The 20504-nt window shown below is 45.3% G+C and overlaps 12 protein-coding genes across 12 annotated transcripts; 5 read left to right on the forward strand and 7 right to left on the reverse strand.

Moving 5' to 3' along the window:
- Window positions 1-46: 46 nt before the first annotated feature.
- Window positions 47-2291, reverse strand: V1513DRAFT_451178 (uncharacterized protein). The gene is made up of 2 exons (XM_066898927.1): window positions 1097-2291; window positions 47-1048 (listed from the first exon to the last, which is right to left on the reverse strand). The coding sequence occupies exons 1-2, from the start codon at window positions 2152-2154 to the stop codon at window positions 325-327; spliced, it is 1782 nt and encodes a 593-aa protein (XP_066751548.1). The 5' UTR covers window positions 2155-2291; the 3' UTR covers window positions 47-324.
- A 365-nt stretch (window positions 2292-2656) lies between these two features.
- V1513DRAFT_451181 (ribosomal L28e protein family-domain-containing protein) lies at window positions 2657-4187 on the reverse strand. Its single transcript, XM_066898928.1, has 5 exons — window positions 4023-4187; window positions 3917-3963; window positions 3809-3848; window positions 2944-3757; window positions 2657-2889 (listed from the first exon to the last, which is right to left on the reverse strand). The coding sequence occupies exons 1-5, from the start codon at window positions 4032-4034 to the stop codon at window positions 2813-2815; spliced, it is 990 nt and encodes a 329-aa protein (XP_066751549.1). The 5' UTR covers window positions 4035-4187; the 3' UTR covers window positions 2657-2812.
- V1513DRAFT_451186 (uncharacterized protein) lies at window positions 3972-5324 on the forward strand. The gene has a single exon (XM_066898929.1). The coding sequence runs from the start codon at window positions 4338-4340 to the stop codon at window positions 5202-5204; it is 867 nt and encodes a 288-aa protein (XP_066751550.1). The 5' UTR covers window positions 3972-4337; the 3' UTR covers window positions 5205-5324.
- Window positions 5325-7086: 1762 nt separating this feature from the next.
- On the reverse strand, window positions 7087-7983 carry V1513DRAFT_419352 (40S ribosomal protein eS12). The gene is made up of 4 exons (XM_066895907.1): window positions 7863-7983; window positions 7639-7808; window positions 7438-7586; window positions 7087-7383 (listed from the first exon to the last, which is right to left on the reverse strand). Exons 1-4 carry the CDS (start codon window positions 7863-7865, stop codon window positions 7262-7264), a joined length of 444 nt encoding a protein of 147 aa, XP_066751551.1. The 5' UTR covers window positions 7866-7983; the 3' UTR covers window positions 7087-7261.
- Window positions 7984-8167: 184 nt separating this feature from the next.
- V1513DRAFT_404478 (Mis12 protein-domain-containing protein) lies at window positions 8168-9587 on the forward strand. Its single transcript, XM_066895584.1, has 3 exons — window positions 8168-8521; window positions 8574-8655; window positions 8723-9587. Exons 1-3 carry the CDS (start codon window positions 8271-8273, stop codon window positions 9203-9205), a joined length of 816 nt encoding a protein of 271 aa, XP_066751552.1. The 5' UTR covers window positions 8168-8270; the 3' UTR covers window positions 9206-9587.
- Window positions 9246-10306, reverse strand: V1513DRAFT_451200 (uncharacterized protein; the record flags this gene model as incomplete). Its single annotated transcript, XM_066898930.1, has 4 exons — window positions 10189-10306; window positions 10019-10054; window positions 9775-9890; window positions 9246-9690 (listed from the first exon to the last, which is right to left on the reverse strand). Coding segments are annotated over exons 1-4 (207 nt in total), but the record flags the coding sequence as incomplete, so codon positions are not given.
- A 978-nt stretch (window positions 10307-11284) lies between these two features.
- On the forward strand, window positions 11285-12747 carry V1513DRAFT_419358 (nucleotide-diphospho-sugar transferase). The gene is made up of 2 exons (XM_066895908.1): window positions 11285-11925; window positions 11983-12747. The coding sequence occupies exons 1-2, from the start codon at window positions 11471-11473 to the stop codon at window positions 12428-12430; spliced, it is 903 nt and encodes a 300-aa protein (XP_066751554.1). The 5' UTR covers window positions 11285-11470; the 3' UTR covers window positions 12431-12747.
- Window positions 12629-13985, reverse strand: V1513DRAFT_419361 (uncharacterized protein; the record flags this gene model as incomplete). The annotated part of the gene is made up of 4 exons (XM_066895909.1): window positions 12629-13159; window positions 13249-13364; window positions 13450-13677; window positions 13847-13985. The coding sequence occupies 4 exons, from the start codon at window positions 13983-13985 to the stop codon at window positions 12902-12904; spliced, it is 741 nt and encodes a 246-aa protein (XP_066751555.1). The 3' UTR covers window positions 12629-12901.
- Window positions 13986-14830: 845 nt separating this feature from the next.
- Window positions 14831-17142, reverse strand: V1513DRAFT_451211 (telomere repeat binding factor-domain-containing protein). The gene is made up of 7 exons (XM_066898931.1): window positions 16528-17142; window positions 16353-16470; window positions 16088-16300; window positions 15834-16030; window positions 15662-15781; window positions 15109-15603; window positions 14831-15060 (listed from the first exon to the last, which is right to left on the reverse strand). The coding sequence occupies exons 1-7, from the start codon at window positions 16723-16725 to the stop codon at window positions 14995-14997; spliced, it is 1407 nt and encodes a 468-aa protein (XP_066751556.1). The 5' UTR covers window positions 16726-17142; the 3' UTR covers window positions 14831-14994.
- A 271-nt stretch (window positions 17143-17413) lies between these two features.
- On the forward strand, window positions 17414-18513 carry V1513DRAFT_419367 (Snf7-domain-containing protein). Its single transcript, XM_066895910.1, has 3 exons — window positions 17414-17613; window positions 17702-18064; window positions 18114-18513. The coding sequence occupies exons 1-3, from the start codon at window positions 17563-17565 to the stop codon at window positions 18348-18350; spliced, it is 651 nt and encodes a 216-aa protein (XP_066751557.1). The 5' UTR covers window positions 17414-17562; the 3' UTR covers window positions 18351-18513.
- Window positions 18372-19300, reverse strand: V1513DRAFT_451216 (uncharacterized protein). The gene has a single exon (XM_066898932.1). It carries the CDS (start codon window positions 19058-19060, stop codon window positions 18695-18697), a length of 366 nt encoding a protein of 121 aa, XP_066751558.1. The 5' UTR covers window positions 19061-19300; the 3' UTR covers window positions 18372-18694.
- V1513DRAFT_451217 (kinetochore component CENP-S-domain-containing protein) lies at window positions 19194-20351 on the forward strand. The gene is made up of 5 exons (XM_066898933.1): window positions 19194-19636; window positions 19687-19714; window positions 19778-19873; window positions 19927-19960; window positions 20016-20351. The coding sequence occupies exons 1-5, from the start codon at window positions 19604-19606 to the stop codon at window positions 20161-20163; spliced, it is 339 nt and encodes a 112-aa protein (XP_066751559.1). The 5' UTR covers window positions 19194-19603; the 3' UTR covers window positions 20164-20351.
- The last annotated feature ends 153 nt before the right edge of the window (window positions 20352-20504 follow it).

Here is a 20504-nt window from a genome sequence, read left to right on the forward strand (position 1 = left end):
CAATCTAGCCGCTTCTATAGATCTCTACTGCTTATGACACGCGTAATGAAATCTCGACTAATATACTCCATTGTATGTGACTCACCTGCAGTCGAGTCTACTAACATAATTTACAATAGTCTACTCTCTGCATAATTGGCTATTTACATATGTACTTCTGTTAACATTACAGCCAACTGTCAGCTATCGTTGATAATTTATGCGCACTATACTAGAGCGCGAAACCTTTAATATACAATTCGCAGTGCTGACGCCACAATTCTCTACCGCTCATCCAAACAATGACGTATACAAGGGGGGACCCCAAAAGCCAATACTGTATGTCTAAGCCAATTGAACTCGGGTCCCTAATCGTAAAATGACGTACATATAAACAGGAACGATAACATTATCATTCATACCACTTGTAGCTTCTAGTACCGCGGTAGATACGGCGGAAAGAAATGCCCACCGCACAGTGAGATCAGGTCCCAATATATTGTCATATCCAGATAATGTGTACTTCGTGATCATTAATCCTATAAATGCCGCCGCAATGAAACCAGCTGTGCCCTCTAATGTCTTATCCGAGTCGAACCATCTATGTTTCCCGAACCTTCTGCCGATAATTGACGCGCAAGCATCCCCAAATCCAAGGCATATAATTCCCGCAGGAGAACTGGATAAGAATATAGGGACTGAAATTCCCAAAAGCAAGAAGATATGTGACACAATAATTGGACCGCACGTATCTCTTTCATCTGTGTATTTTTTTAGTGCGTCGTGAATATGCACTCCCAGTGGGGGAATTGTGGTTGCACGTAAAAACTCCGAAAAAAGGAACAATGTCAACGCGATCGCCATCGACAAGGACGTGAATGTAGCATCCCAACCAACTCCACTAACCAGGAACATTCCAACTACCAATCCGTGCCATACTTTGCGCCTTGTATCTACTGTCCATGCATCAGATGACTTTTGGATCCATGGAATACCTACGGCTAGCCAAGTGGCCCAATATCCCAGCATTCCCAGTCGTCTGTGAGACTCTTTAGACAAAAACAAATAGCTGCGGCATATTAGTGGAGGATGATAGCTGACGGCAAATTTTACATACTCAATCATATATGCAAAAGGATCTCGACCTAGCGAAGATTGAAGGTGCCATCTCACAAAAATTAGGACATTGGCAACAAATATGGCATAGACACCATAGGCGTATTTCATCTTCAATTTGGTCGAACCTTCGGGCCGGCGATGTCTCGGCAGCCTTGTCAGTTCCATTATCTTTAAAACAAATGGTGTCGCAGGCCACAAGCTCAAGAGAGACCCGAAAAGAAGGGCCCTAAGGAATATCATGTCCACTTGCTGAGCATTTAGCAGAAGATTAACCAGTAACGTTCCTGCAAGCGAGATCTCTGCTGGCGAAAGTGAAGTTGTCGTAAGCGTGCATACAATCTCTGTTACACTTGAGTATAAATAGTAAATCCCTGCATCTTGTGGAGAGACCGCCAAAGACAAGTTCGACAATATTTCAGTCGGAAGAGGGAGCGCTGACACTGCTAATAGAAGGTTCAAACGTAGATGTTGAGGATAGTCTGTCAGCGTCAAAATTATAGGAAACAAGTAGATGTATAGAACTGAGGGCATTGCCCAATAATCCTGCCGTAGAACAAGAACTGTGACTAAAATCGATGCACAAATTCCAATAAACTTCGCATTTTCTGAAACTGCGACCCAATTGTGTTGAATAGCTAAAGCTAACAAGCTTATAATCAAGAATGACTCCACACATTTCTTTCGAAAACCCAAATTATAACCGTCCTTGACGCCATCAAGGACCTTCACATTGTTGCGGGTCCGTGGGTATTTATTGTGCCTTGAACGCCGACGTCGTGCTTTGTTTCCATGAATACCATTTGTCCACTGCAGAACTCTATATCGCCGACTGTCTGCCTCATCGTCCGTCCCGTTTCGAGACTCAGGTGAATTCTCTGCTGGAACATCTGCGGAGGACAACGAGGAAGAGTACGAAGAGCCACCGACTGTACTGCTTTGTAGAGACAGTTGAAGTGACGGCACAGAAGTCTTCGGCGACACGGCGACGGAATCGACGTACTTGGCCGCCGTCCGTCTGCTCTGCTTCACTGAGAATGCAGGAGGAAACAACGACATCAGTCTAGAGCCAGACTTTGTGAGTTGATCCTTTGACAAGGCCCGGACCTCAGACTGTCTGCGGGACTCGGGTGGCTCTATGCTGTAATGGGATCTAAAGAATTCGGGCCACCTGGCGATCGCATATTCGGTTGTGCTCAAATCTATCCTTGACGGGCAGTTTGTACTCAGGGGTACGCGGCGTGTTGGGGTTGCATGGATCTCGCGCGGTGCTTCCCTATCCCTGAATTACACAAACTTTTCAATATCAGTCCATATGCTTTCTGCAGTCTGCTAACGCATATATACCAGGAAGGCTCATCAGACTTTATTCCTGGAGGTTTTAATCCCTTGTGCCATACGCACAAGGAATAGTCATCATTGTATTGGGAATGGGGTTGGTGTTCGATTTCAATTGTCACACCCATGAACAAGACCTAAGATATAGGTACAGTCACAGCCAATACGTAGGCCAAGATTTACGATTCTACGGCCGAAGGATCACTATGAAAGACCAGGAGATCATTGTCACCAAAGAATCTTCGATTGATGCACTAAATAATGAAGATATTTGGAACACATATCTCACAAATTTTGACAACAATGCAATACTTGTATATACCAAGAGCCTACCCAACGTAATGAACAACTTTTATGTACCATACCAAATGACCCCCGCCTACCATGCTGCTTGCATATCCGATGCCCTTAAGCGTTCGTTTTCTTCTTCGTACTCGACCTCAACACGAGGAGTACCTATTCTTACAGTCAGTAATTGCAAGAGCCAACCGAAAAGTGTTTGAAACATACGTTTTCGAGCGCTTTCCACAACCTCACCGCGCTTTCGCTTGGGAGCCTTTTGGGTATTCTGCTCTGTTTCCTGTTCCTCTTTCTCCTCCTCCACCTCCTCCTCTTCATTGTCCTCGATTTCATCAGACTCAGATCCCAGCTCCTCGTCAGTTCCAACATCTGCCCCAAGCCAACTCTCAATATCCTCCAGCTCAACTAGTTCGTCATCATCGTCATCCTCAACATATTCAACCTCGGCATCGCTTTCGTCCTCCTCTTCCTGCACTCTCTCTTCTTCTTCTTCTTCGTCTTCATCAGCATCCTCAACGCTTTCATTTGCATTCCTCATATTGTTCATGATGGTTTGCCACACCTTCTCGTCGACGTTTAGCGGCTTCTCGCCGTAAGCGCCGCTTTTCAATCGCTCCAGCAACTCCTTTTCAATGGCCTTTTCGACTTTGGCAGCTGCAAGCGCCTTTCTCTCACGTGTGCTCTCTCGCCGAGTAATCTTCGACTTTACACCCACTACTCGCCGTTCGTCATCACGACTCTTTAAGGCCAGTCGCCTGGCAGTAATCGCAATCTGAGTCAATCGCGTAAGTCGCTGCTTGCACTTGTGTATCAAAAAGTTCGGCCAATAGATCAGCCGCTCTTCTATCTGTTCCAGCGCTTTGGTATACTGTTGGGACAGTTTTACTCGCTCCCACTGCTTCAGAGGTGTATGCGCTCTCTCGACTGTCTTCATATACAAATATATCCGGCCATTAACTGACCTAATCGTAGCATAACGAGAATTTGCGAGGGGACACGACTGCCGTGAACAAAATCCAGTGACCTGTCATAAATGTCAGCTCAATCATTTGCATCTACACAATCGACATCTCACGTTATACTCATTTCTACAGAATGTCTGATCCTTTAAAGTCCTACAGACATAAGAATTCAATGTTTAGCCAGTCGATATTTCGTATTATGCCAAGCCAGATTATCATACTTAATCTTGTAAGAGCAGAACTCCTGATTGATGATCTGCCAAACTATCTGCAACTGTAGTTAATATCAAGATACCAAGATTTCAAACACCAAAACTACAAATATACCTCATCCGACATGACAGCTACTTATATCACTAACTGGTAGGTAAATTTGCGATAGAGTTGAACTTGCTAACAATGGCAATTTGAGAATCCTATTGCTACATTATGCAGCAACGCCAGAATTTTTTCCGAGGTCCGAGCAAAATTCAGTTACCCGGCACTGAGAAACTCCCAACGTTCACCGCCGCACTTCCACTATTTTTTGCGTTGCGTCGAACTTTCAACAAAAATTTCTATGGGCGGTTCGGGCCACTCAGGGAATAATCCAAATTACTTGCCCAAAGTAACCGAGCTACCAACGCATTCTCCACCCTCATCATGGCGGAAGCATCAGTCAATGATAAAATATCAAAGAAGCGGAAACGCCACTCCGAGGCGGGAAAGGAATCGACTGCGGCCGAGTCCACCAGTACTCCGCAGAAATCCTCACCGCATGTTCGCAAACGCAGGCAATCTGCAGCACAAACAGTCCTTTCACAGCTTCCGTTAACGACTAATCCCGTTCCGACGTCACCATTGGGTAGTCCCACACTATCGCAATGTTTCTTCATAGTCCAAACGTCTATGTATGTGTCGATAGCTCCAATGTACTCGCTGGCACCAGTTCAAGGCATCCGATCGCAGCATTTGGATCCCCTTACGATGACTTATTATCCAGCAGTTTCGGGAATTGTTTTGGCATGTCTCGGTGTCTCTATTGATGACGCTGATGGTGCCAAAATTGCGGGAGATTCGCCGTTCGCATTCGTCTGGATTTCGGCAAAACTTTTGGTTTGGAGACCAAAGAGAGGCGACGTATTACAGGGGAGAATCAATCTTCAGTCACGGAGCCATATTGGTTTACTCACATTCGATGTTTTTAATGCTAGCATCACTCGCGATAAAATACCGGCCAAGTGGAAGTTTATTGAGAATGTGCTGGATGAGGATGCGGAGCTTGGAACTTCAGTTGATAATGAGGCCAATGGGGAAGCCAACAGCGACGCCGAAGCAATAGACGAAGAGGACGGAGAGAGCAAAAGTTTAGGATACTGGGTTAACGAGAAGGGAAAGAAAATAGAAGGAAAATTGACATTCATTGTCGAAAGTCTTGAGTTATCAGGTAAATTGTTCTCAGTTGAAGGAAGTTTGTTGAAGCTGGGAGATGTTAAGGAGGATTTGACTGCGCCTCGATCTGGTAAATAGATGAAGTAATCATTGGTTTCAAAATTTGGGTACTATGTATAATATTTCTATCATACTTCAATTGCATTTGGGGACGCCTTGGAATGAGAGGAATTTCAATTAGCCCTAACCTCGAGACAACGAATGCGTAGCGGGGGTTTCCCGGTCATATGGGGATCCCGGTCACAAAAACACCACACTCTACTTTGCGAACACTATAGCTTATAACATGGGCTATAATCTACCTTCTAAAAGCGATCAATATGAAGAAAAGGCCAAAAGGCTATTCAGGCCTTAGAAAATAATGAATTTCATTCCATTAGGCGTGCTGCCCAACACTTTGAAGATCCGAAGTCAACTCTGATCGATCGAATGGCTGGAGCTAAATCGCGTACTAAGTCTCACGAAACCTATCAGCTCCTCTCGAACGCGGAAGAAAAGACACTAGTACGATGGGTTACACGTCTTACAGCGACAGGGTACCCTGCAACACCGGCGTTGTTGAAAGAAATGGCTGAGGAAATTCGTAGTCCACGCGGTCAAGTCGCGTCGCGTCGAAATAACGAACCTACCGATTCTATTGGCCACGAATGGCTCTACCGATTCCAAACTTGAAAGGAACTTACTCACGCCAATTGGAATCTGCGCGACATAAAGAAGGAACCTTCGACAAGATTACTGCCTGGTTTGACGCGTTTCATCGACGACTCCAAGAACAGAAGTACGAACTCTGCGATATATACAATATGTATGAGACAGGATTCGCAGTTGGCGACACTCAATCTACGCGTATAATTGTCGATTCTACCCAGAAATCAAATTGGAAGGTTACTGCAGGGAAGCAAGAGTGGGTAACTGTGTTGGAATGTGTCGACGGAGCCGGCGGGCCCCTACCACCAATGGTTATTTTTAAGGCCCAGAACACCAACTCAGCATGTATTCCGCAGGGTACACCTCCCGAATGGCACTTCTCAACGAGTACTAGCGGCTGGACGTCTAATAGCCATGGTTATGAGTGGTTGCGGAAAGTATTTGAGCCGGAGTCACGCAAGAAGTCTAAAAATCGGCCACGGTTACTCATTATGGATGGCCATTCTAGCCACATCACGCGCGATATGATTGCGCTATGTATGGAGAGTGGTATTGACCTTCTTATCCTACCTCCTCATTGTTCGCATTTACTTCAGCCGCTTGATGTTGGGGTGTATGGGCCATTAAAGAGATATCATGCCCAAGAGGTCGACCGGTATACTCGGACTGGTATACAGCGAATAAAACGGGCTAATTGGGTTGAACTTTTTCAGCGCATTCGAGAGAAAGCTCTTACGCTTCATAACATTCAAAGTGGGTGGAAAGGAGCTGGTTTGGTTCCATTTAGTCCCCGTCGAGTGTTAAATGGCCTTCCACTTCCTGCTCCAGAGCCGCCATGTACTCCCAAAATCCCTAGTGCTATGGACCTAGATCTTTCCATTCTGAAGAGCTCGCCTCCAGATGGAACAGAACTAAAACATGCAAATTGGGTCTTTAATGCAGCTCTAGAAAGCCAAGAATTCCCCGCCTCACCAACTCGGCGATATGCGAAGCGAATGACCCAGCTGGTCGAAAGTCAGAATGCTGAGCTATCAATCTTACGGAAGGAGCTTCAAGAGTGTAGGGAGTTGCTTCAGTCCCGTAAGAAACGAACAAACGGCAGGAGGATTAAATTACAGGGACAATTTGTGTTCAGTACGGAGGATGTGCTGAAAACCGTTCGCGAGGCTGAAGAGAAGCCTTAAGGCAAAACGACCACTTGGTCCACGTAAGACCCCACTTGAAGAAGTAGATGACGTAGATGAAGAGGAAGAAGTAGAGAATGTTTCGAGCGAGACTGAGTCGGATTTAGTTAGTTGTGTGGCGCTTAAGACAAAATAAAAATTAGAAGTTGGTATTTAGTGACCGGGATCCCCATATGACCGGGATCCCCATAGTTATGTCTTTGAAATTATCAAATTTCAGAGCTGACTATGTACTGTTTATTAATACTGCAGTGCCATTACAAATACATGAAACTTTTATAAACCACTCCAAAAACTACCAATCTAGTTGCTGTCGAAGTATTGCAACAAGAAGTCACGCTCGATAGACTGCTCACCCCAGTCTTTAACAACGACACAGGAGCAGCCGACGACCTTGCGCGCGTTTCCCTCTCTGTCGAGAACGCCTACACATTATTAGATATGCGTGACATGCCAATTTCCGACAATGTAGTACTTACACAAACCAGCCCACTCGCCCAACTTCTTGGAGTCAGAAACCTTGATCAAAGGGATCTTGGCCTCAGGCTCAGCGCAAAGAGCCTCAATGAGCTTAACGTAGGAGTCCTCGTCGCAAGTATCGCAGAGAACAGCCAAGTGAGCCTCGCGACTATAAATCAATCAGTGTGCAATCTATCTGCTAGTCAAATCCTCAGACGTACCGGCCAAGAGCCTTAGAGGCCTCACGAAGTCCACGAGCAAGGCCATCGTGGATAAGAGCTTTCTTGAGAACACCCTTCAGGGCCTCCTCGACGGTCAAACCGCCAGAAGGTGCAGAGGCGGCAACTTCGACCTCGATCTCCTCGGCGACAACGACTTCCTCGGTGTCAGACTGAACTCAGTTAGCAATGCCCAGTAACCACGCTTATCAATAAAAACTGCATACCATTGTTACTAGATTGGGTATTAATAGCTAGAAGATAAATGCAATGTATTTGGACTTCGTCGACAGAAGCTCGTACTGCTCAGTCCAATGTGATGACGATTAGTAGTCGATTGGCTCGAACTCGCGATGGCTTCGTTTCATCAACGGTTATGCATCTCGTTCATCTTCAGTGAGGGAGAGGTGCGGCTGGCGCCGTGACTGCGTTTTAGCTGACTACCGGCTAAGCCCTAATACGTAGCCCTAATGTTTGTTGTTGTGGAAACGAGTCCCGGCAGACGCGTCAACAAAAGGTTACAAATGCGACGGCGGCATAATCGTAACAAGGTATTCAATAACAAGGTGTTTGAATTAATCTCCGCAGTTTTCCTACAACAGTTGTCACCTTAGAGCTAATAGCTAGGGAACATTATGGCACCTGTATCACAACCAACAGCATCAACAACAGCTCTGCTAACTGAGCATTTCGAATACCCTCCAATCGCTCTGCTCGACGATATCATAAACGCAGTCAACAATATTTTATATAAATGCACGTCCGCAATTGAAACATTTCTACAGACCCAGCCACCTTGCGCAAATATTCCAGATGAAGAGATTGAAGTTGGAACTGCTAAGCTCGAAACGCTTCTGGAAGGAGCAGTGGATCGAAATTTCGACAGGTAACTTGGGTACGGAGAATGTATTGGATTACCACTAATCGCTTCGCTGCAGATTTGAATTATATGTCCTTAGAAATGTACTAGCTGTCCCAGACGATGTTGCCGACGGATGGATGCGGCTATCGCACCACAGGGTAAGATATTTACTGATTTCCGGTCTATTTAGCAATTGGAGTTTACTGATTAACCTAATTGGGACAGAATATAGACTATTCAGTGTCGTATGAGCACTTAGACATTCGCCTATTAAATTTGCGGAAAACATTACAAGCGTCATATCACGTTAACAAGAAACTACGGGAACAGACACGACATAATAGACAGCTTATCTCTCTTCTAAAAAAGTACCAAGCGACGTTATCATTCTTACAAAATACAAGTGGCATTGCACCCATGGACGAGACAGTGAGATTTCTGGTATCACAAGCTGCCGAGATACAACGCAAGTTTGGCAATTTACTGCGACTGGAGTCCAGCTCTGCTCTCCTGGTCAGGCACAGCTGTGGCACGTCGGGGATTGACGTCAAGATCTCCGAACGAGAAGTCTACATTGAGAAGATGACAGCAATGATACTAGGCGCCAAGGATAGGGAAAGTGTGATCGACATTGATGCAGAACGAAAAAGTGGAGCTGACGTTGAGAATTCGAAGCGTGCCGTCGATATAGTGTCAAACTGGTCGTAATGTGCGGTAGTTCTGGACGCATGTACAGTTAGATCTTTGGCCGGAATTTCGATGTGCCGTGCGTTAATAGCAGGCCTTGCAAAGGGTAACGCGGTTGCCAACAAAATCGCCGTATAATTTCAATGAATCAAGCAAGGACCATATCGGCAGTTACAAATTACAAGCATTTCAGATATCTTGTAAACTGATTACCGTTGCATAGAGAGGCAACGAGATAGACAACGAGGTAGTGCCGCGATGCGATCTAGATCTTTCGTAGCTGATCGACATTAAGAGCAAACCCTGGACTGATCTTTAATTCGTATGTCTTAACAAATATACATGTATGTATTCCGATAACAATTGTGTAATTATTAATTACGTAAACCGTGGCAATTCCAACACCAAAATCTCGAATATACCGTGAATATTAATCTGTATGTATCGTCCATCTATTTCTCCCAAATGCTGTCTCCTCGCTTCTTGGCCTCAAAGTTAATCTTTCCCTGTATCAGTATATGGTTAGCACAGGCTCTCTCTAACGAAACCGTGGTCAATAGCAAAGCACAACGAAGTAGCCTAACTCGTACCTCGAATCGGTAGGCACTCCATAATAGAACGCCGGGGATGACGCATAGGAAAATAATAGCGTGACGGGATGTTCTAGGAGTCCATCGAAAGTGCGCCTCGTAGTTTTCTCTCATTTCTGTGTTGTTAGCAAATATATCTCACAACAAGTCGACGTGCTGTTGCTGCCGATATCCTAAGCACAATTGATATTACAGCTCAGATAAATTGCTAGCAGCCTGTGCACATCTATCAAATCTCTCGTACCAAAATGTCTGTCAATGGCGGGGTCCCGCTTAAGCGCTATATTGTGAGAAAAGTAATCGTTAGTTATATCATAATCCCACGTTATGATTGGTCCAGAATTCCCATTGCCTTAATTGGGCGGCGGACGAAGCCATCGCGGCAATGCTAAACCATCACGCTGCAGAACATACTCGGCTGATGATGATCCCCTGCCATCTTGGAAAATTGTAGTAGGGTGAAAGTGTAGGAGACAAACAATGAGTAAATCAAAGAGTGGTTAGAGGTAGTAGTCTTCGGTGATGCTCTGCCCACCCGTTGAACTCATGCACCAAACCTACATGCATTATTAGCTATGTTTCTATGCATACATGCCCCTATCCTGTACGGGTGACGTTAATGGTGTATCTGCATAAATGACGCTCAACGAGCCAGGGCTAGGGTATCGATTACAGATGAAGTCGTGTTTGGAGATAAATGCAGAACCTCAACGATTCTTCTAATGACCGAAGCCTACGCTGATAATTATAGTATCTGGCACAGATCGTTGAAAAGGGTTGACTGCGGCATACTATACGAATTGCTACCACATTATAGAAAGTTCGAGAGTTCGGCTATTCCTTGTCTGCATACGATATAATATTTCTGTGACGCCAGCAGGTTTGATAGTGAATCCTACTAACACATCATTAATCGTCGTGGCGAGAGGTTTATAACGGCAGAATGTGCTACTCTAACCGCAACGGACGTTCTAGTCGACCCGGAATTTTCCAGCAGCATTAGGCGCATCTGCAGGAACGATGTCGCTCCAATAGTCTTCATATGAACATGAAGCTGCTTTTTATTAGCAATCATGTGTAACTTTCCGAGAATAAATGTGTCGGCACCGCAATTAGAACCACACGGCCGTTCCGACTACGCGTCATGGACTTTTGGTAAACTGTTGTAAGCTGTCAACGGGCATCCTTCTGCCATGGCACATACCGGTGTCTGGAAGCGGCAACTATCGAGAAGCTGAAGTTGGTAAATTATTAGTTAACTTATTTGATAACTCTCAATAATAAACATCCTGATAATAGCGACCCCTGAAAACCTAAGTTATGTGCAATAACACGCGACGCGGAGCTATTGACGACGTAAGTGCTTCGTAGGACAGATTAGACAGCAAAGAGCCAAGTACGGTTGAAAGAAGGTAATAAAGTGATATACTCGAACGAAGAGTCGTTGCTGTCAAGTTGGTGACAGATTACGCTTCGGGCCGTTGATAGTGGCCGGCTCTTATACATCCGTGTCCACGTTGTCGCCAACTTTAATTTAATTGTGCGACTCGTTGGTTTGGCAACGACGCCAGGAAATCCTACATGAGCGAGTCCCACTATCAGATAACGTCGACCGATTCTCCCTGGCAGGCTTTTCTCATATCGCATCCGACACGCTCCCTCTTTTCACGATAGACAACGTCCTACTGCGTCCGAAATGACTGCCTCCGTTCGGACTGTGGACTCGCCGAAGGTCTGGACGACCTTGCTGACGAACACTAAGTACTTGTCGGGTCTTCTTGCACTCGAGTACTCTCTGCGCCGTGCAGGCACAAAATATCCATTTCTAGTGCTTTACACGTCTACACTCGAACCTGAAGGTCACGCGGCTCTCGAACGTCGAGGGATAGCAAAAAAGGAAATCCCCTACTTGCTTCCCAAGGTCCACAAGGATTATGGTGTCGAGGTTCGTTTCTATGACTGCTGGTCGAAATTGCAGCCTTTCAACTTGACCGAGTATGAACGTGTCGTTCAACTCGACTCCGACATGCTTGTCCTACAGAACATGGACGAATTGATGGAGATGGAACTGAACAACGCCGACAGAGTATTCGCCGCGTCACATGCTTGTACCTGCAACCCATTCAAGAAGCCTCACTATCCCAAAGATTGGTACGTCCAGCAATTATGATGTGGCCCTCGAAGTTAAGTATCTAATGTTGCACGTAGGATCCCAGAGAACTGCTCTTTCACTCACCAGCATTCTGACCCAGATACTGCCCAGCTGGAAGGCGCGCCAACTAATACTGGCCTCGCTATCTGCAACGGTGGTCTTCAAGTCGTCAATCCATCCAAGGAGACGTATGACAAGATTGTTGCTGCCATGTCCGAACCGAATATGACAGATAACTACGAATTTGCCGACCAGTCTCTTTTGTCTGACGTGTTTCGCGACTCTTGGGTGCCACTCTCCTATAAGTACAACTCGCTCAAGACCCTTCGCGACATTCACAAGCCAATCTGGCGTGACGACGAAGTCAAGAATGTTCACTACATTCTTACTCCAAAGCCTTGGGAAGTCAAAGATGAAAGTAATGAGCTCTTCAATTGGTGGTGGAAGATCAATGATGAGCGACTCACAGTCGAAAAGGAGAGTGGGATTTATGACAGCTTTTAGCATAGTATTTGGAAAATACTATATGACGTTTATTATGTATCTTTTAATGTAGCCCTCTGCTCATTACAGTAAATGTTCATCGTTAATATACGAGGGCAAAGGGAACATATAAAAGTTAGTTTAGATTTTGTTTTGTTCCTAGTTTGGTTGGTTGATTCCTATACAATAGAATTGGATATTCTATTGTTTGCTGGCTATTGTTGATGTAATTGCAGCTATGAATGCTGCAGTTTCCCAACCCAATTTGCTAATACATGGATAGCTATGTAGGACTCCAATCACTTAAATTTGAATCTATGTTGACCGTACAAAATTCACCATAATATTTAGAAATTGCTCATAGACCAATCCACCTGTTATCAGCCTACATTGGGATGCTGTAACTTTACAGCCGTCCAGACCAATACTGTTTCCACCAATTGTTGGTTGGCGTAAATATCCGATCCTCTTAACCCTTGCATCCTTAACTCCTTACCGGCTTCTGTACCACAACCTGGTGATCTTCTGGAGACGCATCTTCTTCTGTAGCTGGAGAATGCCATACATAAGCGCCTCACTGGTAGGAGGACATCCTGGAACGTAAACATCGACTGGGACAATTCGGTCGCATCCTCTGACCACAGAGTATGAATAATGATAGTAGCCACCGCCGTTCGCGCATGACCCCATAGAAATAACCCACCGTGGTTCAGGCATCTGGTCGTAAACCTGTCGCAAAGCCGGAGCCATCTATTCTCAGTTAGCGCTATCGCCTCACAGGTGACCATGACATGACTTCTGCATGCCAATTATTAACAGATACCGCAGTAGCTGCATACCTTATTGGTTAAAGTACCAGCAACAATCATAATATCTGATTGTCTGGGAGAGGCACGGAAAATAATGCCAACACGATCCTGATCGTATCTAGGGCCGGACAAGTGCATCATCTCGACTATAACACAACGTAATCAGCAATTGATATCCCAATAACTTTAAACCTAACAAACTGCAGATTGAGTTGAATCCGCATTACATACCGGCACAGCACGCAAGCCCGAACGTCATTGGCCAGAAAGAGCCCTGCCGGGCCCAATTGGCGATAGCGTCGAGTGTTGTCATCGCATAGTCAATAACATTCTGCGGCTTCTGCTCAGATGGAAGGGGATATTCGGTAGGAAGTGTAGAGCGAGTAACAGGCACCTTGGCTGATGATGGAATCGTAGTAGAAAGGGCTCTCGACGCAACTGGCGCTAGGATGGAAGGGACTGTGGTGGGAGTCGATAGCAGTTGCGAGATGGCAGCAGCGCTGCGTGATGTGAGAACAGGCCGTATCATATTAGTATTTGATGTTATACGCGGACTATTTGCAGACCGGCAGATTGTGGCGGATGAGCAATTATTCAGATCAATCAGCGAAAAGAGCTGCCTAAACACAAGATGGCTTTTCGAAACTTATGCCTGGGTAAATTTTGGAGAGTTGTGTAAGAGCATCCGGCCATGATTTTGCCCAATCGCCTTTCAATGGTCCATGATTGGCTGTCGCCGCACCCGCCTCTGTGCGAACTCCCCCCATGCTTCTTACGTAATTATTCAAAAACTAGTAACCTAACCCAGTGAACAGGCAACTCGGCATACAGTAAATCTCGATGCACAAGGTCAGGATGTTCTATTCCAGTTCTAACGACGCAAGGTAATCTCCGCTGTGACTAATATTTCTTCACTGCATAAATCGCTGTATGCCATAGAGATCTCTAGTATACGCTTCCATAAATCGCTGCGAATTGAAAAGCATGGAATACGCGCAAACACACTGAGAACAATGGTTACAGTTCAAGCTCCGAAACTCGTCTCCAAAGAAACGAATATCTGCGCGCCATAAAGGTTGAGTGCATAGGTCGAAGGAAGTGCTGTAGGCCAGAGCGATTAACAAAGAGGCAGCAGAAATGCTGCAAAACCCCTGGCTCGAGGAAAATCTCTACGACTTCCGGGACACGCAATGGATGACTAAAAAGCATTTGTTGCTGGAGCGGCCAGGTACAAGAACGACAAGAAGCCGTTTACCATCCAGTACCGCTCTCGAAACAAGTGCTTTCAGGAAAGCATTGTGAAGAGCGGCCAACCACTTACGGAGCATCTGTCTTATGACAGCCGACTGGTGAAGGAAGGCTCACAGGGCATTCATATTTATGTGTTCCCGGGCTGCTAGAGGAGTTGGACTGCTCCGGGTTTCGCCAAGTGATATCTCTGGATCCGGATGTACGGACGTTTCGGACGTTTCTGACGGTGTATGCGCCTTATGGTGAAGTGGTCGAGCTGGGGAAAGACGACATCGGCCACATCTACAAATTGTGCCATAGTCTGGTCGACCGCAAAGCCGACTTCTACTTCCTGCCCCTACGTTGTATCGCACGTAATAAATGACCCCTGCATATTCCAGAAATAACATTACATGTCCCATACCAATAACTCATTCTTATACAATAATGTTAATAAAAATACAATACCCATATTGAGGCGCTAAGATAATCCTCAGTTGTCACAAAACAATTACACTCCGTATATACACTAAACAAAACCTCATCTTACGCAGAGTCCTCCGCAGACTGCTGTCTTTTACCCCCCCTACTCTTCAGCTCGCCAGTTACAAACTAGAAACTTGTTAGACACGAACTCGAACACAGTTGATGCGAACATACTTTCAAATAGTAAGGAACCTGCAGACCGCTCTTTAGAAAGAACAGCTTCAAATTACGAGCTTTATCCTTAAGCTGTACCTGATTCCGGTCTTTCAAGACCTCCGATATTCTACCGCCTGGACCATACATCTCCAAAATCTGGCTCCACCGCGGACCCTTGACCTCATCCAAGCCTTGCATGAGAGCAGTCTCTTCCTCCTTCGTCCAAGGCCGACGCCTGGCAGATCCATTGTTAAGCGCACGATTGCGGGCGGATTTCGCTCGCGCAGGAGGCGAAGTTGGCCCAATTGACGTCCTACCAGCCCGATAGCCATCAGTAGCATCCCCATTCATAGTAGGATCCAATGGTAGTCCAGAATCCAAAGAGGCAGTCGCATCCGGGATCTGCTGCGCGGCGGCTGGTACAACTGGTTGTGCATGGACAACGTTAGAACTTGCGAAGTTTGAGAGATTGGTGTCAGGAACATTCGATCTCTTTGCTCTCTTGGATGCAGACTAGTAAAGTATTATTATGGAGCATGTTTGAAGCGCCTATTGGAATTTGAAGACTTACCTGGGGAGGAAGAACAGTCAAATTTTGATAATTCTTGGAAACATATTCGCTAATGTCTTTCAAGAACTCTTGCCAAACATATTTTTCCGAGAGATTTTCCGATGGGTCAGTTGCAGCTAACTATATGTGACGTTAGAATTCGTGGACCACAATATTGAGCGAGTTGGCATACAATTTCCTTTCGACTCTTACAACGAGCTATAAAGTCTTGTTCACTGGGGGTTAACGCGCGCGCCCCGTGACGTCGCGTTACCAGCAACTGGTCCAGGTCTTCTGGGAATAGATCATCCAGAATCTCATCCTTTGAGCGCTCACCCTGCCCCATAGCCGAAATAAAGGCTTGCGTCTTAAGATCAAGATATAAAGCACCTAGGTCAATCGATTAGTAATTTTCGGCAGGTATCGTAAACAGACAGTGTAGTTTACCTTGACTCTTGAGCAAGCGCGCACCGTCAGGAACAAATGAATCCAAAAAGTACTCGTTCAAGTGAAAGAAGCCAACTTCAGTTGATCCGAACACAGACGAGACAAACGTAGCCAAATTTGCCTTACGAATAATAGAACGGTAACGCGGTGATTTTGAGAAGCCCAAGGATGATGCTGACAAGAAGGCATTGTGACTGTATAACTTCTTGGTTTCTAAGAAATCATGAGCAATTACAATAATGTGAAATGAGCCAATGTAACATACGATCGAATAGCGACGTCAGCGTCCGGTATGCCTGGCCTTGGTCACTCTCGGGTTGCGTTACAATGTTAAATGTATCCTGGTACGTTCCGCGGCCGAGAGCTGTAAGAATTTGTGACGACTGATTAAAGGGGTCGTTAATGCCACGACGGTGATGTACCAGCGACCATTAGCTTACCAAATTGTCGAGTATGGGCATACTCTGGATCTTTAATTGCATTGACGGGTCCTGCGAGCTCGTGAAATCATCGAGAGAGAAATCGTAGGAATCTTCACGATGGATATCTTCTTCCATAGACACAGGGTTTGCCCCGCTCACATTCTCCAATTGCTCAGCTATAAACCGCAACTGCTCTGCATCGTCCAGGTCGAACATGCGCTCAGTCTCCTCATGTGCTCGCTTTTGTCTGTGAGGATCATTCGATGACGTAGCCTCATCGTCGGCAAGGCCATCTTCAACGTGGACGTCTAGACTGTCAACATCAACAGCTGAAGAGGATTCGTTAGCTTGGGCTCAATATCCGCGCATTATGACAAGCTCTGGCCATGAAGAAACCGGAATACCTACTTATCATGATGAAATCGACTTTCGCTAGGGTTCAGACAAATTATCAGAGGGCTGATGAGGGTTGTTCAAAACAATCTGATAGCTTATAGGGTTTGTTACGAAAGACTTGAGAATGGTGACGATTGTTCAAACTTGCGAGTATGGAAAGAATGCTCAAACGCTACTTGATTTGGGCTTAAATAGCCAGATTGAGTGACGATTGAGACTTTATGTGCAGCAGAGAATTGGAGCATATGTGGCGGTCAAACTTTCTGCCTCTTAGCTCGCAAGCCCCGCCAGCCATATCTAAGCAGTCTACATATTGAGGGAGAATTATAATGTTATGCAATGATTGGTAAAATCAGGTTCAAAATTCCATAGCCTATAATGTAGTGAGTACTGAAACATTAGTAGACATCTACTATAAATAATAAATTTCCTTGACAAGAAGTAAGCGGCGCAATTCGTTGCACGTATGGCGAGCAGCGTTTTGTGCCGGCTACCATATCCTTAAGGGTAATGAACCCAGCTCAGGCAACGTTTCTACTGCTCCGCTACAGCGTTATAATACTTCCTAGAATCTACGGTGTCGTTTGCTATTTATATCGACTCATCACATTTCTGCTTCTTACTGCTAGGATTGCTGCGCACTGAACAACATTTGTCATGATGGAGATGCTAAAAAGGGCTATCTATGGTCCAGATCCGCAAGAACAGGTACTACATTAGTTTCACATGTTTCGCAGTGTATTACCGCTTTACATTGCACCGAGATTGATGCTAACTCAAATACGTGCTCTTGAAGATGCGAAAATGTAACGGTCTACTGCGGAAAAATCAACGGCAGCTCGATCGGCAGATAAGCAATTTAAACTCCCTGGAGACTAAGACGAAATCAATGATAAAGGCTGCAGCAAAGAGGGGTGATGTTATATCGGCCAGGACGCTCGCTAAGGAACTATATAATGTGCGCAAGCACCGGACAAGGTTATATAGTTCCAAAGCTCAATTGGCCTCAGTCGGTATGCAAGTCAATGAGACGTTTGCCGTGCGTAAAATACAAGGAAGCATGAAGTCAAGCACCGGTGTTATGAAAGAAGTCAATAGTCTGGTTAGATTACCGGAATTGACAGGAACAATGAGAGAGCTAAGCCAGGAGCTTATGAAGGTACACATTGTCATTTGTTGAAGTTTGAGCTTAACTGACCACTCGACAGGCCGGGATCATGGACGAGATGGTCGGCGACACCTTGGACACATTGGACGAAGCTGACGGTATCCTAGAGGAAGAAGCTAATGCGGAAGTTGACGCCATTTTATCGGAGATTACAGGAGGCAAACTTGGGCAGATAGGATCTGTGCCAGAAAATGTACCAACTGAAGAGCCGGAAGAGATCGAAGAGGAGCCGGACTTGGAGGACATGAGAGAACGGTTACGAGCATTGCAGAGTTAAGATAGGAATTATATAATTTGTGCATGTCATCTATATATTGGAATTAGAATTTGTGCAATTCATTGCCTTTGCCAGGTGTCGTCGATCGCTGAAGTCTTTCTAAAGTCTCGCCCATATTAGCGGTCACATATGAACGCAAGACGTTAGCCCGTAAAAATACGAGGATATATCCTTCGCATTTGACAATAGTTCACTATACTACATGTCCTGTCTCTATTAATGTCGTACCACATAATGTAATCAAGCACAATACACCAAGACTCCCAATATGTATCCTCACTCTCAATCGTGTACGAAATCGCGTAAGGAATATCTTCGACTTGCATCATACACTGACCGTCGATCTACTCCGTTAGCAGATCTTCGATTTCTTTGTCACTTTCATCTTCAGCCTCCATTTCCGCTTTCCGTCGGAACGCCTTCTCTATCTCTTTAATACGCTCCTTCTGTCTTCTCCGTGCATTTCTGCCCCAGACTGACTGTGTTGATTCTTCATTGAACTGCTCATCTGGCGGCGGTGGTGCCATAACTTTAGCTGCCACCTCAGCCCGGGCTCGTTCGTTAACCTTGCGATGCTCTCGTTTCTGCAGCTCTCCACCTAATTTCATAAGGTATGGTCGAAATAGCAAGTACCCTGCAACGACAATGAACATCGGAAAGTAATCTCTTAACGTGTAGTCCTTTAAATTATCGAATATTTTGATCGCCATGGTGGATGATTGACACTGTGTGTAAGGTATGCTGAATAGAGAATTTTCAGATTGTAGCACTAAGACTTTGGAACAACCAGAAATGCCAAGATAAACAATCCAAGCTTAGCAGAGCTCGTCAGAATGGGCCGACGTGACTTTATGGCTCCGGTATATGAATCCGGCGGGTAAGATAATCAGTTATTCAATGTAATGCCAGGTCTTTATATGCCATGCTGGTCTTCATTGCCATCGACGCAAGCGGCGAATACTTCGGCGTGGCGCCGCATAGATGTGCACTATCCTGGAACTAATTTCCTATAACATTGCGTAGTGTTACTGTGATTAGTCTCTCGCTTCTGCATCCAAATTAATTAACAACTCATTACGAGTAAGGGTTTTATTTCTTTTGTTCGCGTGAATGGTCGGCAAATCGTCGCGCGAATCGTCGCGCGACGCGACGCGCCGATACTGCCCGGTTCACTAAACAAACCCGTCGTCGCAAACCTCCCCGATTTTACGGCCATCGCCTAGCCGCCTACAATCCGGACAAGTTCATTCGCCATGCCCGCTGCACCAGATAGTGAACTGAGACAAGTGAGTAATAACAATATCTCCGTTGATTACTTGCTTACTCGAATTCTTAGCGTCTAAAATCTGCTATATGGTACACCGGTGTGTCCCGTATTAGATTGCGTTGTCTACCCTGATTCATTATTATTGATTGTTATCATGCAGTGGGAAAGATCGTTGATGAGGAATGTCTTCAGTTGAGTGCAAACGCAACCCCTCAATATATTGCCGCTTTAACTGAACTTGTCTACACACAGGCTGGTCAGTAAGGTAATCAGCTGCTAAGTTAGGACGATTGCTAACACGGTGCTCAGTAACACTAGCGAAAGATATAGAGTCATTCGCGCAGTATGTGGTCGTTGACTCTCTTTTACATGTCTGATCGCTAATAATAGGTATTCAGCCATGCCGGCCGAAAAGTCGTGTCTACAGACGACGTATTAATGATGTGCAGGCGAAACGATGGTCTAAAAGAAGTTTTGGAAGAATTTGTGGAAGATTTAGAGTCAAAGAAAAGAGAACAAAAGAATGCAAGCAAAGCTTTGCGATAAGGTGCCCTTGATCGAGAATAATATAGATCTGTGTAAAGTATTATTAGGTCTACGAGTTCCCGTTGATGGATTATCTGATGTGTAAATATTTCTGGTAGTAGATAAAAATCGGCACTAGTTACTTATCGGTAATTGATAAATAAGCCGTCACATGTTTTGTCTCCATATCGGCTGTAGTCGGCGTCAAAATGGAGGCAGATGATTCGGACTGACACATCCCAGTTTGTTGACTGACAGTGCCTAACACACATCGCGATCGCCAATGTTCATTACCTCCGTTATACGCCAAGGTAGCTTCCCTCAGAATGCCATTGTGCACCCTAAACCTTGTGCAATCCTTT

Source organism: Lipomyces chichibuensis, assembly GCF_038497645.1.
Source record: "Lipomyces chichibuensis strain CBS 12929 unplaced genomic scaffold V1513scaffold_39, whole genome shotgun sequence".
NCBI classification, from domain to species: Eukaryota; Fungi; Ascomycota; class Lipomycetes; order Lipomycetales; family Lipomycetaceae; genus Lipomyces; species Lipomyces chichibuensis.